Here is a 16,362-nt window from a genome sequence, read left to right as displayed (position 1 = left end):
TCGCACAGTCCTAAATTATGCGATGAACAGCATACCTTTGATTGTTCAAGAAAACAAAAATCCACAAAAGAAGTCCTGGTTACACTGATCTTCTTGTAGTCTACTAAGAGTTATACAACAGCCTTCAGTAGACAGGCCAGGCACCCCAGGGGTTCTAGGAAGCAGAGGTGCATTCTGGGTCTCCCCCACATCCCCTTGCCTTCTATTCACACCATCTCTCCTCCCTCCCTTTTCCTCTCGACATCTCCTCCCTTCTTTTTTGTCTCCTCTCTCCCCTGCCCTACTTGTATCTTCATTAATGTTTGAATGCCGAGTTAATTCTTGTACAAGGCAGCTGGAGGGGTAAATAAATAGAACAGGGGGGTAATGGGGTCGTAACCACCTCACCTCGTCTGTTTCTGAGGTGATCCTCTATCTGCCCCCCCTCCGCTGTGCCATCTCGTTCTCCTCCTGAAACTTTGCTGTGTTCTCGCGCACACACACATGCGCGTGTTTCTATGCGCGCGTGTGTGTTTCTATGCGCGCGTGTGTGTTTCTATGCGCGCGTGCGTGTCCTATGCGCGCGTGTGTTTCTATGCGCGCGTGTTTCTATGCGCGCGTGCGTTCCTATGCGCGCGTGCGTTCCTATGCGCGCGTGCGTTCCTATGCGCGCGTGCGTTTCTATGCGCGCGTGCGTTTCTATGTGCGCGTTTGTTCCTATGTGCATGTGTGATTCTATGCGCGTGTGTGATTCTATGCATGTGTGTGATTCTATGCATGTGTGTATTGGCCAGTGTCCCCTGTAGGACAGGCCAGGGAGTCCTTCTGCCCACATAGAAGAGCTGATTCCCAAAGGGAACCCTAACCCCATAACCCCAAAGCCCAAAGCCCATAACCCCTAACCCCTAACCACAAAGCCCATACCCCATAAACTGATAACCTCAAACCCCATAACCCCAAACCCCTAACCCCATGGCGAAAGTAGTACACATTTTGATCAAAGGAGGGTATAACTCCAACTACTGAGAGACTGACATAAATATCCACACACACACCACACACACACACCCACACCCACACCACACACACACACACACACACCCTGTCACACAGAGCAGAATGACGACAGATGTCCCCACCTCCCTGAACATCAACTAACGAGTGAGATCAATTGGACCTTCCTGCTGCTGAAGAGAGACGCGCACGCACACATGCCATATCTCATCACACTGGTTAATCACTTTTAACCAAATAGATTGAGGTTGTTTCCCAATCAAGGCCTTTACAGCCCTGTAAGTTGGGGGGTCTGGAAACACGATAGGTTTGGGGTGTCTAGGTAAAGCGTAGGTTTGGGGTGTCTAGGTAAAGCGTAGGTTTGGGGTGTCTTGGTAAAGCGTAGGTTTGGGGTGTCTTGGTAAAGCGTAGGTTTGGGGTGTCTAGGTAAAGCATAGGTTTGGGGTGTCTTGGTAAAGCGTAGGTTTGGGGTGTCTTGGTAAAGCATAGGTTTGGGGTGTCTAGGTAAAGCATAGGTTTGGGGTGTCTTGGTAAAGCGTAGGTTTGGGGTGTCTTGGTAAAGCGTAGGTTTGGGGTGTCTTGGTAAAGCGTAGGTTTGGGGTGTCTAGGTAAAGCATAGGTTTGGGGTGTCTTGGTAAAGCATAGGTTTGGGGTGTCTTGGTAAAGCATAGGTTTGGGGTGTCTAGGTAAAGCATAGGTTTGGGGTGTCTAGGTAAAGCATAGGTTTGGGGTGTCTAGGTAAAGCATAGGTTTGGGGTGTCTAGGTAAAGCGTAGGTTTGAGGTGTCTAGGTAAAGCGTAGGTTTGGGGTGTCTAGGTAAAGCGTAGGTTTGGGGTGTCTTGGTAAAGCGTAGGTTTGGGGTGTCTAGGTAAAGCGTAGGTTTGGGGTGTGTAGGTAAAGTATAGGTTTGGGGTGTCTAGATAAAGCATAGGTTTGGGGTGTCTTGGTAAAGCATAGGTTTGGGGTGTCTTGGTAAAGCGTAGGTTTGGGGTGTCTTGGTAAAGCGTAGGTTTGGGGTGTGTAGGTAAGCCATGTCACTGGATTTACAATTGTCTTTCCCTGTGACATCATCTTAACGTGATTTGAACATATTAACGTCTCTGTTTAGAAAGCCCATGTACTAACACCTCCCTGAAGGTAGAAGCGATGGGATGAGGGAGAAAGAAAGGGAATGGAGAGGTGTGGAAAAGAAAAGAGAGGGAAGGTGAATGAATGGAGGAGAGCCTGGGAGAAGAAAAGAGAGCGGGAAGGTGAATAAATGGAGGAGAGCCTGGGAGAAATGTAACTGCAGCCTTTCAGCGGTCTTGAATGTATTTGGTGTCTCTGATGACTTCTGAGACACGAAATTGATTACCAGGCTGGTTTAGATATGGACATGGCTCTTCCACATTCTGTCTCACAGACAGTCACGCACACGCACGCACGTACAAACATACCGCTGTCTTGGGGGATAGGGTTGGTGTTGTTATTGCCTGAGACCCGAAGGTGAGATCAAGACATGTCTGAATCATTACAATGCTTCAACACACCCACACACACACACACACACACATACACACACACACACACACACACACACACACACACACAGGAATTCTAGCATCTGGGATAAATTGGATAGAGTCAGGTATCTAACACTCCACAGCATCTTGGGGGACTTGGTTGCTATGGTGACAGGTGTGACATTCGGTTGCCATGGTGGCAGGTGTGACTGGGCAGTTGACTGTGTTTCCACTCTGAGGACTACATCATGTCAACAGCTCCCAGGTAAACAAATACCAACTGTCAAGTCACACAACAACAGCCTTCAGACGATCTGCACGAACAACAACATGATAGACCACGGCCACTACAAACACCAGACCAAGCATTTCAACCATGAACCGACTGTGTGCTGTTGAAATTTATGACATTAGTGGATGTTACAGAGACAATAACCCATACTGATTCCATTGTATGGATGAGAGACATTAACCCATACTGACTCAGTTATATGGATGAGAGACATAAACCCATACTGATTCTGCTATGTGGATGACAGAGACATTAACCCATACTGATTCAGTTATAAATATGATACAGTCATGTCTGATTGGATGGATGAAAGAGTAGAATCTCAATGACACCCTATTCTCCAAATAGTGCACTTTATCCCTATGGGCCCTAGTCTAAATCAGTGCACTGTCTAGGATAGTGGGCGCTATTTGAGCTGCAGGCAGAGATGGTACTGGAGGAAATACACATTGAGAGACAAAGGGCAATGTGACCATGTGAACATTACAGCACACAGCTCTGGCGTCTGACAAAGCAGCTTACTGTGTTTTAAGGAAACCAGAAACTGAACACACGATCAATAGCCCCGATTCAATGGACAATGACACCTCTCTGTTGACGCGTCCCAAATGGTGTCCTATCAGAGAGGCACCAAATTCTACGCCACCATCGTCCGAAGTCGCATTGAAGGGGTGCTTTTATTATAATTATTGTTGTTACAAATATGTTTGGGTCATTTCTGGCCCACTTCATATTGTGAAGTCTAATTCGGCAAACCTGGTGTTGTTAATACGCTGCTCGTTCAACCAGGAAGTACATGCCGGTACCTATGCGCATGGTGGAGAACGCATTCGCTGGCCAACAACCCCAATGGAGCTTGCAGGAACCCCGAATACCACCACAAGGAGCTGACAGAGCGTGGCGAGCAGAGGCAACCCTGTCTGACAGTCACCCCACCAGCCCCCAAGTGGAAACGCCCTGGGGCCAACGACATACCGCGAGACGTGACCACTGCACAACCTGCGAGCCCAGTCCTGTAATGCAACGAAGCGCCACCAGTTCAGCGAATGAACTCGACAGCGGGATGTTGAGCTGGCGTGGACGGACACGAAATGGCCGTGGAGAGCCGACACCCCTGTGCACCCCCCCCCCCTCTCTGAACTTGTTTCTCCCCCTCTCCCTCTGTGATCCATTCTCTCAACAGAGCCTCAGAGAGTGGCGGTCACAGTGCCGGTGCCTGCTACCAAATGGCACCCCGTTCCCTCTATATGGCCCATCATTTGGCCAGACCTCAGATGCCCGTGGGGCGGTGGTGTAAAGCCAACCAGGCCATACCAACAGGGCCGGGAGCCCCACAGAGTGAGCGGTGAAGAGATGTTTATTGGGAGACGGATCATTTGAAAGTACATCATCACCTAAAATGTGATCTCTGATGCCCATTTTTTTTGGCATTCAACCCCCCCCTCCCCCCCCACCAGGCCAGTGAGATCCATCGCCCCTCCCCCAGTGACGGCAGGCCAGTGAGATCCAATGCCCCTCCCTCTTTTGGAGCACGGACACGTTTGTTGTCATGCCCCTCACCTGTGTTCCTGGTCTCTGTCCTCGCTGAAGTTCCTTCTTCCCATTCTTCCTGCAGTTTGTTTGGATCCAGTTCCTGTCGGAACGTTGTTCTTTTTCTGTTGTAGTTTTAGTACCTGTTAGTTATTAAAGGACCACCGTTCTCCTTGCGCCTGTGTCCTGCCTCCTGTCAGTAACGTTAGAACCTCCTTTTTTAACTCCCTACGCTTACTGTTTTACACGGTTCAATCCAAATTCCACCATCATTTTCATTCATTTTCTACATTTTCGTTCCCACTTTCCTCAGTTTCGCATAGACCTGCATGGTATAAAAACCGCCTGTATCCTGGCAGATTTTTGGGAATAATGGATATACAGTTATAATATTCAGATACACGGTGGGTTCACATTCCAATGAATGAACAGGCCAGAAAGGAAAGGAACCAAAGTACTGATCAGTGTTTCCCAGAGGACAGTGTTAGTCCCTTTGTTACAAGTTCTCTAGGCAACAAGGCAGGATATGTGGTATATGGCCATTATACCACATCTAAAGTTGCAGAGTGAAAGGCAGCTGTCAGTGATTGACGAGGAGTGGAGGTGTGGAGAGGGAAGCAGTGCTCAGAAGAGGGATGACTCAGGAAGCAAATGGATTCCCAATGACAGTGGAAATACCAGAGCGTCGCTTTTAACAAACCAAACATTAAAAAAAAGTCACGGAAAGTTCCGGGGGAAAAAACGCTCGTTCCCGGTAAGAGATTGCATTTGGACATGGATCAGCGTTGCTACGCCGCACACTAGTCACTTCTTGGCGCGGTTTTGGCGCATGCACAGTAATTTGCTGTCGTTAACCAAGCAGTGTGGCCTGGCGTGATGTGAATCAGAGGACACATTGACCTCTGACTCCCCCAAACCCACTGGAAGGCGTTGAGACGAGGGTTAGGGTTAGAGAAATGAGAGATGAACTGGGGCAGGAATACATCTGTGTGCTATACATTATGGAGGACTAAATGTGCCATAATATGAAATAAATATATAAATAAATATATAAATACTAAAATAAATAAATAAATACACAAAGCATTGTGTACACTTACGCATTGTCAAAATGAAATAGACATTACTAAAAATAATGAATTACAGAATTTGTCTGTTTTAAATGTTTGAATTTGGAAAATACAAGAATGTGTTTGCACTGAAGGTCTCATACTAAAAAAAAAAAAAACTAAAAAATAATAATACATAGAAAAAGACGAGATCCGAAATGATTTCAATGCTTATGCATAGCTCTAGTCACATAGATTATAATATGTTTCTATATAGGTGACATCAATAAGTTATCAAAAAAACAAGGTCAGAAAGAAATAGGCTGTGAACGCCGCGTCTTTGCAAGTCTCTCCCGCGGAATGTAGTGTTACTGGACACTTGTCACTATACACTAGTTGAACAACCTGTATTAATCCAGAGGAATATCTGGCTTGTCTTGGCGAGATTGCCAGGTCAATGGATACAGATATTGAGGAGGTTTTAGAAAGACTTTGCAGGGACGTTAAACTTGGTTGACAAGTTACAAAATAATGGTCAGTTTCATCCTAGTCGATATCATCCATGGATGAATTTGATTGATATTAAATTCTGCATAAAACATGTAAGGCAGCATTCCAAAATCACAAAGCACATCTTCCTCTTTTACTAAACAAATTAGCTTAATATATTGGGTTAGTTTCAGGAGTTAAAAGAAAACATTTGCAGTATTAAGCCCATTCAAATGTGTAGTTTCTAGGAGACACCCCAATTAGAGAAGGGGTGCATATAAACCTAATACTGTAGGTTCAAGCAGGGCTGTCCCAATAGGCATATTGCCTTGTCCTCCAACATTGACCACTGACCAACAGTAGCAACTAGTCAATAGTTGATAATGATCTTTCAGCTGCACATGGCACTTTTTTGGCAACCCTGCTTGCTTGTTTTGCCTGTGTAAATGGCGAATAAAACGCAATAAAACTGTAGCCCAACTCGCGGAGAATAGAAATGTACAAGCATGTCAGTTTGCAGTGTCAACATGTAGTTTGCCTGCTACATGTAGGCCATTTCAAATGTATTGGGGGGTGTCGGGATGTGTTATTATGAATGTTAAATCCCATTATTATGGGGAAATGGAGAATGTGACTTGAGTTGTGTGGGTTTTGTCCAGCCTTCGCAACCTGGCCCAACTCCCTCTGTTTAATACCTTGCATCTATGTATTTTATCGCCAACAAAAAAAAATGCTACTATGGTAAATTCTGGAAAATACAGCAAAGGCTTATGCCTACTATTGAGCTAATAGATTTGTGCAGTCAGCCTGGCACAAATAAGATACACCCAATTCTCCAGTCCTCCACCTGATCATGCACTTCCCACAATGAAAGTAGCCTAACTGAAAACAGGCCACATGCTAATGACATCAATTCTCTGGTTTAAAGAGTTGTCAAAGCAACCCAATTCTGCATCCATAACGATAAGAAAACACTGGAACTCGTTTGTGTGTTACATGATTGACAGCCCTCATCTGATGGTTTCTTCTCAAGTGTCCAATCACAGTGTTCCAAGCATAAAATACAAAGTCCAATGTGGACAGCGCTATCAAATGGGTGAGCTCCCGCCCCAATGCATTTGAATGACACACAACTTCACACCATCCAAATGAAATGTCTATTTCATTTGGATGATGTATAAGTGTACACATTGCAAATGCAATGCGTATTTATTTATTTATATATATATAAGTATTTAATTATTAATATATTTATTGATATATTTATTTCATATTATGGCACATTTAGTACTCCATAACACATAGCGGGTGTGTGAAACAGATCTATCAGGGGAAACAAGGCAAGTATTTATCCATCAGCATATTGATCGCCATACAACTTAAATCTGCCTTTTTTAATTTCCTGGATATCACATAGATAGAAAAAGGTGTGTGTGTGTATGAACACGTGTTTGAGTGAGTGAGTGAATGTGCGTGTATGTGTGCGCGCACGCGCGTGTGTGTGTGTAGATAATCGCGGTATCTGGCTTCGCCTCCTACTCATGGAATGACACATTGTTGAATGCTGGGGGAGAGAGAGAGCGGGAGAGTGGGAGAGAAAGACGGCAGAGTAGAGGTGACGGGTGCTGATGTGGAGGGAGAGAGAAAGAAGTGAGAGTTGTGCAGAGAGAGAGGTGAGAGTTGTACAGAGAGAGAGGTGAGAGTTGTACAGAGAGAGAGGTGAGAGTTGTACAGAGAGAGAGGTGAGAGTTGTACAGAGAGAGAGAGAGAAGTAACGGTTGTGGAGGGGGAGAGGTAGGAGTTGGGATTGGAACTCGTCTCTCTGTGACATTTTAGTGCATGTGTGTACAGGTGAATGTGTGCTAATGTGTGTAGGTGTGTGTCGGTACGTGATGCTGCGTGTAGGTGCGTGTGTATTGCCAACTTTGCCCAATAACATCAGACTCTCCAATGCCAGCTCATCGTCCACATCCTACTCAAACACAGTCATGTGATCTCCGGGAGCACCTGACTCATAGAAATAAAGTACCTAGAACAGACTTGGACCCTCTGGCCCTGACAACTTGCCCGATCAACTCACCGGGTACACTGCCCAGTGGCTGACTGATGATGTGATGAAATCATCTCCGTGGTAAGGTAGAATGCTCATTCAGACGACGCCAAACCAACTTCAGCGATGGAAAGGTTGTTCTGCAATGACATGAGCACTGAAACGACAGGGCACATCCCAAAATGCACCCTACATGCCCTTTTAAGTGCAGTACTTTCCACCAGAGCCCTCTGGTGCCCACTGGAAAGAGCACTACACCACTTCTTCCAGGTCAGATGCTACATACAAGTCTCATATGTCATGTCACTAATTTAGCCTACGTACTGTATGGAATGGAAAACGTGGCTGTCCCCCTGATGAAAGGACATGGTGGCTGTCCCCTTGATGAAAGGACAACGTAGCTGTCCCCCTGATGAAAGGACATGGTGGCTGTCCCCCTGATGAAAGGACAACGTAGCTGTCCCTTGGTGAAAGGACAACGTAGCTGTCCCCCTGATGAAAGGACATGGTGGCTGTCCCCTTGATGAAAGGACAACGTAGCTGTCCCCCTGATGAAAGGATATGGTGGCTGTCCCCTTGATGAAAGGACAACGTAGATGTCCCTTGGTGAAAGGACAACGTAGCTGTCCCTTGGTGAAAGGACAACGTAGCTGTCCCCCTGATGAAAGGACATGGTGGCTGTCCCCTTGATGAAAGGACAACGTAGCTGTCCCCCTGATGATAGGATATGGTGGCTGTCCCCTTGATGAAAGGACAACGTAGATGTCCCTTGATGAAAGGACAACGTAGATGTCCCTTGGTGAAAGGACAACGTAGCTGTCCCCCTGATGAAAGGACATGGTGGCTGTCCCCCCTGATGAAAGAACATGGTGGCTGTCCCCCCTGATGAAAGAACATGGTGGCTGTCCCCCTGATGAAAAGACAATGTGGCTGTCCCCATTGACGAAAGGACATGGCAGCTGTCCCCCCTGACAAAAGGACATGGTAGCTGTCCGCCTGATGCAGAAATGCTGTTGCTACTGAATCTCTCTAGCTCGTGAAATGAATTTCAACGAGAAACCCATGACTATGCATCTGGCCCCTTGTGAAAAGAGACAACGTACACTGCGCACGTTTGAGAGACCGATGGTGGCGCCACCAGTAAAAAAATAAAATATTTGACTTTGCTTGTCCAAGTTTACTGACAATCTCGGGTAGATACAGGCTGGCTTGACATATTACCACAGCAGGCTACTACGCAGAGACTACACTGAAGTTAAGAATGGTGGAATAATGTACAGTATTATCAAATATGATCATTGTGGGCTCATACTCATATTTGGAAATAAAAGTACATCTCGCTTTCACAATTGCATCAATGACCGATACTGATTTAAGGACCCTGTAGGGCTAATCGATGAGTTAATGTGCGCTGTGTATGACATTGCAAAACAAATAAGTGTGAACAAAACCATGGAGGTTGGGGTTCAGTCTATTGAAATTCCAGTCAAATCAAGAAGTAGACTAAATTTAAAATTACAATTCTAATTATCTTAATTGGGACACATTTCAATCGCAGTTAGTGATAAATGGCACACGTTAGCCTACCTTGTGCAGTTTCCACATAGCTCCAAGAGCCTTAACTTCATGTGTCCCGTGTTTCCCTTCCTCCAGACACTGGTAGCAGACCGGCATCTTACACTGAACACAGTACATACTCAGGTTCTCCAGTTCGTGCTCCGTACAGGTGGAAATCTTCCGGGGGCTGGTCCGGCGGCTTATCCGGCCCTGTGCCGGGGGTACGAGGCGATGCTTGGCTAGAGGACCCCGTGGAGGATGGCACCTTAACCGACAAGGGTCACAGTAGAACACGTCGCATTGCTCGCACATAACCGTGGCCTCTTTGGGACTCTTCTCACAGAGCTGACACTTGAGAGCGGCCGCTTTGCTCTGCTGGTAGCGGTCCACGACCCCTTCTAGCACTCGGTTCTTGGCAAACCCGCGGAGCCCTCTGTCGTCCAGGATGAGGCTGCGATGGCACTGCGGACAGGTGATGCAGGAGTTGCGGGGGATAGGGGGTAGGGAGCCGGGTTGTCCTAGCAAGTGGTGCTGGGGTGGAGGTTGAGGAACAGTAGGGGGGAAAACACGCACCCCGTTTGGGGATTTCTGGCAGGGGGTGGTCGGGGCACTAACGAACCCCCCATACGAGCCATATCCACTGTCCGCCTCGCTATACAAGCTCATCTTGTCAAGGTCCAGGTAGTCATAATCGGATACCCCTGAACCAGAAGCGCGGCTACTCTGCGGAGATTCGGCGTCCGGGGTTTGCACCAGGATATTCCGAGCGCAAGCCAGGCAAATGTTGTGGGAGCACGGCAGAATGATCGGTTCGCGGAAAAAAGATCCGCAAACTGGGCATTTTAATTCTTCTTCCATTTCATCCATTTTAAATTGACTCCGGAGAGAATTTTTATCTCTCAGTTCTTGAAAATCTGTTTTCTTATAGCTCTGATTGCTAAACGGCGGCGAAGGTCCCTTTCAGCAGCTATCAGCAAATGCAACATTGGAAGCAGATAAGCCGAGATATCATGCAAACTATCCAAGACAACGCACTTTTTGCCCAATAGACAAACGCTTTCACAAAATCCCGTGAATCCAGAGTAGCTATTGGACAAGGCTGCTGTCCGTCGAATATTTTTAGACCAGTAAGCTATCAGCTGCAACAGGGAAACGGCCCTGCATGAACAACCCTCTAATTGATATTGATTGGAAACAGAACAGTCCATATTGTTATATTATGAAAACAGCAGGCCATTAAAATGTGTGTTTTAACCAGAATTGCACGTTTTATTTCCCTACTCTATTGGAATGTATTCAGCCAGACGTTGTATTCCACACATAATAATTGACTGTAATGTATTATGTTTATTCCGTTGTACTTTACCGAATTCTCTTTTCTCCTTCTGTAAACGAACCAAAAGAGGATTCGTGTCAAATAAAACAGGAATAAAGCAGGCCACTCTCTCTTGAAGGCATAATTAACATCACAATGAAGACCAACACATTGGTGTTGCATATGTCCAAAGCAATGTTGGAGGATGTTGGACAATACTGGAGACCTCACCATCTCTCCCCTCAAATAACACAGCCATTTCTAAAGCTTCCATGGCAACCCAGTCTGGATCTATAAGAGCGGGGGTCTTGGGAGGACGGAATTACGCTCCTTAAAGGGGCAATCTGGGTTTGTAATACTGTAGCCACGATGTTATACTGTGTAGACATGTACTTAACTTATGAATACCCCATGGGCCTCAAGTGTCATACCCCATTCAAAGCTGTTTTGAATTAGAAACCGGGTAAAATATTCAAGCCACATCACGCAAATATTAACCAAAAAGGTGGCGGGGTAAGCTCTGTTGTTTTTCCGAATACCAGTTCACCCCCTTAATCCCATTAAACAGGATGTCTGTTACAAAGGCCCTGAACAAGAGAGAGGGCATTTCAAAGGTCACCTAAACTGATTTCATGGTTTTGAATAGATGCTCTAAAATGTATAACTAATTAAAAGCTTATTGTCCACAGGCCATTATTCAACAAAGAACCAGGTGAAGGAGTGCGTTCCAAGAGGTTATTCCCTATGCTATGGGTCTGGTCTGAAGCCATGCACTCTGTAAGGGATAGGGAATGAATTGTGACACATAAGTAATGCTCAGGGAGTTTTTAATGTATTCTGAGTCGTGCGTCATGTTAGAATTTGTTGTGAATATTTTCATGAAAAATACTATAATTTGTTGTCGATGAATTTGCTGCCAAATAGCTGTTATCATTGAGGAGAAAATGCAACTGCACTTGTGACCCAAGCTTGAAGTGTTTGACTTTGGCACTACTTGATTTATCCTTTAGTACACTAAATAGTATTGAAATGGTATTATATTGCTATTTGAATAGTAAAAACTATACTTAAGTTTGCTAAAACAGACCTACTCATCAGTGCTTAAATACTTTTATTATACTATTTTTAAAAATATTAAACAAATTCAGCACACTGCTGTTCTTGCTTGGGACAAAGTGTTACAACCAGCCCAGAGATAGAAACTGTAGAAGTCATGTGAGATCCATGTAATAAATGACAAATAACAATGTGACAAATAAAAGTGCAGATCAAAAAACACGTAGAGCTGTTGCGTCAACTACAGGAATACCAAAATGTGATCGATCCTTAATGTCAAGCTTGATGTTTTCATAGAAGGAGGCCAGGGTAATGAATGAGAGCGCCACATAAGGCAGATTCTGGGGCCTAGAGTTGTCCCGTGGTCTAACCCTTCGCCCCCTGGTGGACAAATCGCACATTGCATAGGTTCAACCATGGCCCACTTTTGCATTTCCGGACATTCTTTCCTCTGTCCCTCCCCACGTTCTGTCCTCTATCAATAACGAATTATATGCCCCAAAATATAGCTTTGAAAAAAAAAAAGTATACCGAGCTGCTGTTGGCACAGGAGATATGCAACATACTTTGGGCTGAATGAGTTGGCCCTTCGCGGTGCTGTAACTAGCATAGTGACGTGTTCCGTTGTGTGTAATCTCTGTGCTTAGCATTGGGGCAGTCCATGGAAATGTCTCCCGAATGGCACTCTTCGCCCTAAGCAGCGTGTAAAATGTACCCTGGTGCAGTGTGCAGGGGTCAGGGAGCCATTTGGAACGAAGTGCACACCTACTCCCACACCTTCCTGTTGGTCCAGGATTGGTGGGTTTGTCCAGGGGTAGCAGCCAATCCTGTTAAATCTCAGCTACGGCTCTTCTCTTTGGGTTTCTAGTGCCAGTACTGCAATGTTGCCAGACCAGACGGTGTTCCAATCGACACCCTATTCCCTGTTTAGGCAGAGGTCTATGTAGGAAACAGGTTGCAATTTGGGATGCCTTCTCACCCTCCATTTCGCTACTGGAAGAACCTCCACAGTTTCTTTTCATCCTTGCCCCTTTCATACTTAACTGAAGTATTTATGTGGAAAATTGCCAGTACAACTGTAATCTTTGCACTCAGCTGATTTTTTTTTTTTTAAAACGACGTGTAACCTATTGGTAAGAGTGTCGGGCCAGTGAATGAAAGGTCTGTTGTTGTGCCCTTGAGCAAGGCACTCTGAATGTGAGTATCTGCAGAATTACTTAAATGTAAAGAAATGATCTACATTCATGAGTAGCCAGATAATGAACACAGTAGTAGAACTAAACCCCTGAAAAGCCAGCCATATATTTGCGATGAGTAATGTTGGAGACACCAAAGCCTTTCTAACCGTTATTGGCACCCTAGGCAATCAGGAACAAAAAAGGGAGTAAACATTTTTACTGTCATTTACAGCTTGATCCTACACTCAAATAAATCATATAAATCTAACTTCAACATTCCAGTCAGGATTCACTGCAACACACTGCAAACATTCCAGTCAGGATTCACTGCAACACACTGCAAACATTCCAGTCAGGATTCACTGCAACACACTGCAAACATTCCAGTCAGGATTCACTGCAACACACTGAAAGCCTAGATTTGTCAGTCAGCTCTCTTATGCCCAAAAGTAAGGGATATGGCACAAATAGCACCCTATTAACTCTTTAGTGCTCTACTGAGCAGAGAATCAGTAGCGCAATTTAGAACACGAGGAGGAGAGCATCAGTCAAAGAGAATAACATTCTCAACACTTTTTTTTTGTTGGAAGGAAGGAAACTCACATTGTATATTGGGTTTGCCCTCTGTTGGTACGCTTAGACAGATATACTTGTTTGTGTCCTGCTCTGGGTCAAGAAACTATTTCACTGTCAGAAAAGATCTGCGTCTCTGTCACAAACAGACTGAAACATATCTCTTCCAATCACAAACACCTGACACATATCTCTTCCAATCACAGAAAACACTGACACCTCTCCTCCAATCACAGACAGGCAGACCACGTCTCTCCTCCAATTATAGAAAGACTGCTATGTATCTGCTACAATCACAGCCACAGACACAGCTGATCCTATTGATCAAAGAAGTTTGCAACACAGAATACCTCTGAATCTTAAATGGCATCTTATCACCAAATAAAACTGGTATGGGTGGTGTTTTTGTAAAACATTAAATTAATATATAAATGTTAGGGAGGAACAAGGTATGGATGATAAAGGTTTGTCATCCCTCGGGTGGCATTTAGGACTCTAACACGGTGTGGATTCCAGTGGTGGAGAGACAGAGGTCCCTGGGATACCTGGTGCAGCCCCACAGACAAGACATCTTTAATTAAACGACAGCGTTGTGGTTAAGGACTCGAGCCAAGCAGGCAGGTGAACGATTAAAAAGCAGTGCAGCGTGTGGGTGGGTGTCAGACACATTCTTTATTAATTTCCCCGAAAAATATTATGCACAGTGGATCACGGCTGTTCCTTAACCCCACCAAGGTGATCTCAGCAAAGCTCTGCAATGGGTATTTCATGGTGGATGTCAGTTTCCCAAGTATTAGCACAAATGAAATGAGTCTGTTTGATTGTCTGTGGGTTTAATCAACCTATGAAATTACTGTCATTATAATTACAGTCATGTGATAAAAGTACACCCCACGGAAAGTTGTCTTATTTTGTAACATATTTTAACACATGGATTTTAAGTTCAGTTCCAACCACATTCATTGATAAAGGTAACCCAACTCAAAAAATCGAACTGAAACCATTCATTCAATCAAAATAATGCAATATCCTTATGCTGAAACTAACTTCACCGTCACATAAAATGGCTCTGATTTTAAGCAATGGTACTAAAACATGATTTTAAAATTATTATGAAGTAACTTGGGAGTTTCCAGCCTTCCATAAAGGTAATAAACATGGTCTGATATGATCTTAACCATGTGGGTGTGTGGTAACACATCATGTCAAGATCACCATATGTCCAAATACGAAAAACAAAGACAACTTTCTATGGAGTGAGTAAACTATTATTTTTAATCATGACTGTATGTTCGGGCCCACTCGACCATCCACTCCATAACACGCTGACCCACATCTAAATCCTTGAGTAGCCCTGGTCTATGTGATCCTTGATTGGAACTGACCTGATTAACCCATATTACCTCATACATGTAAGAGGTGTTTTAGTAGTCGTGGCAACCGTGTCATCTGGAAAATAAAAGGGCTGAAATTAGCTCCATCGAGTGTGGTTCCGTCATAACCTAACATAAAAAAATCCACAACCCACATCTCTCTTCATCTCTGTCTCCATGTATTTTCTCTCTTTCTCTCCATCTCTGTCCCTTCTCCTATATCCTTCACTCTCTCCATCTCTGTCCCCTCTCCGATATCCTTCACTCTCTCCATCTCTGTCCCCTCTCCGATATCCTTCACTCTCTCCATCTCTGTCCCCTCTCCTATATCCTTCACTCTCTCCATCTCTGTCCCCTCTCCTATATCCTTCACTCTCTCCATCTCTGTCCCCTCTCCTATATCCTTCACTCTCTCCATCTCTGTCCCCTCTCCTATATCCTTCACTCTCTCCATCTCTGTCCCCTCTCCTATATCCTTCACTCTCTCCATCTCTGTACCCTCTCCTATATCCTTCACTCTCTCCATCTCTGTCCCCTCTCCTATATCCTTCACTCTCTCCATCCTACTCTTTCTCTATTTGCTTCTCTCTCCACCTCGGTCTCCCATGTACCTGTTCTTATTTTCTGTTGTTCATGCATTTCTATTTCACACACACACACAGACACACACACACACAGACACACACACACACACACACACACACGCACACACACACACACACAGAGACACAGAGACACAGTACCATCTGTGCTGTCAGAGAGCCTGGTTTAAGACAACACTGCCCTTCACTATTTCAGCCAGAATATGTTAATTTCCATGCAGGATATCTCTGAAAGTCATGGAACTTCAGAGAAAACAATATTGAAATATTTCCCAGCTACCAAACTCTCTCCTGAAAACATGACTCTGAAAGCCTAATTTAGAGGCAGTCTTAAGGACAATTAAAATAACAGTATGATCCTCAATTATGAGATTTGTATTCCTAAAGGAAAGCAGAGTACAACATTTAAGCAAAACCTAAGAACCTGAGTATGATTCACACAGTCCAATTGTATATTACACTGCCATTATGCTTGTCTTATTACATTTAAAATGAAAAATCACCCTCCTTTGGCCTCACTACCAAGACTGAGAACACAATCTAATTACAGCAATGACCTGGGAGCAACTAGGGTCAGCTGCCTTGCTAATGGACAGAAAGGGATTTATTTCCACCATGCGGGCTCTGGGATTTGACCTAACAACCTCTCTGGTGCTGGTCAGATGCTTGAATTGCAGGGCCACCTGCCACTACTTCACAGAATGTTAAAGGTTTTTAGTAAATTCCTTTGCCTAACCAGGAACCATCATCGTTGTTGTCTGGCTGTTTAGGAGATAGGAGTATTGAGACTACTGAGACTATTG

The 16,362-nt window shown here is 44.8% G+C and overlaps 1 protein-coding gene across 4 annotated transcripts in view; it reads right to left on the bottom strand.

The window, feature by feature from the left end:
• Positions 1-10,444, bottom strand: part of trim9 (tripartite motif containing 9) — a 43,100-nt gene extending 32,656 nt beyond the window's left edge. For all 4 annotated transcript variants that reach the window (XM_010896298.4, XM_010896299.4, XM_010896300.4 and 1 more), the window contains exon 1: positions 9,493-10,444. In XM_010896298.4, coding sequence (XP_010894600.1) covers positions 9,493-10,329 — 837 coding nt within the window. In that variant the 5' untranslated portion in view covers positions 10,330-10,444. The remainder of the gene's footprint in view (positions 1-9,492) is intronic.
• Positions 10,445-16,362: the final 5,918 nt, after the last annotated feature.

The sequence above is a fragment of the Esox lucius genome, chromosome 15 (assembly GCF_011004845.1).
Source record: "Esox lucius isolate fEsoLuc1 chromosome 15, fEsoLuc1.pri, whole genome shotgun sequence".
Classification (NCBI taxonomy): domain Eukaryota; kingdom Metazoa; phylum Chordata; class Actinopteri; order Esociformes; family Esocidae; genus Esox; species Esox lucius.
This window is presented reverse-complemented; position numbering and strand designations above follow the sequence as displayed.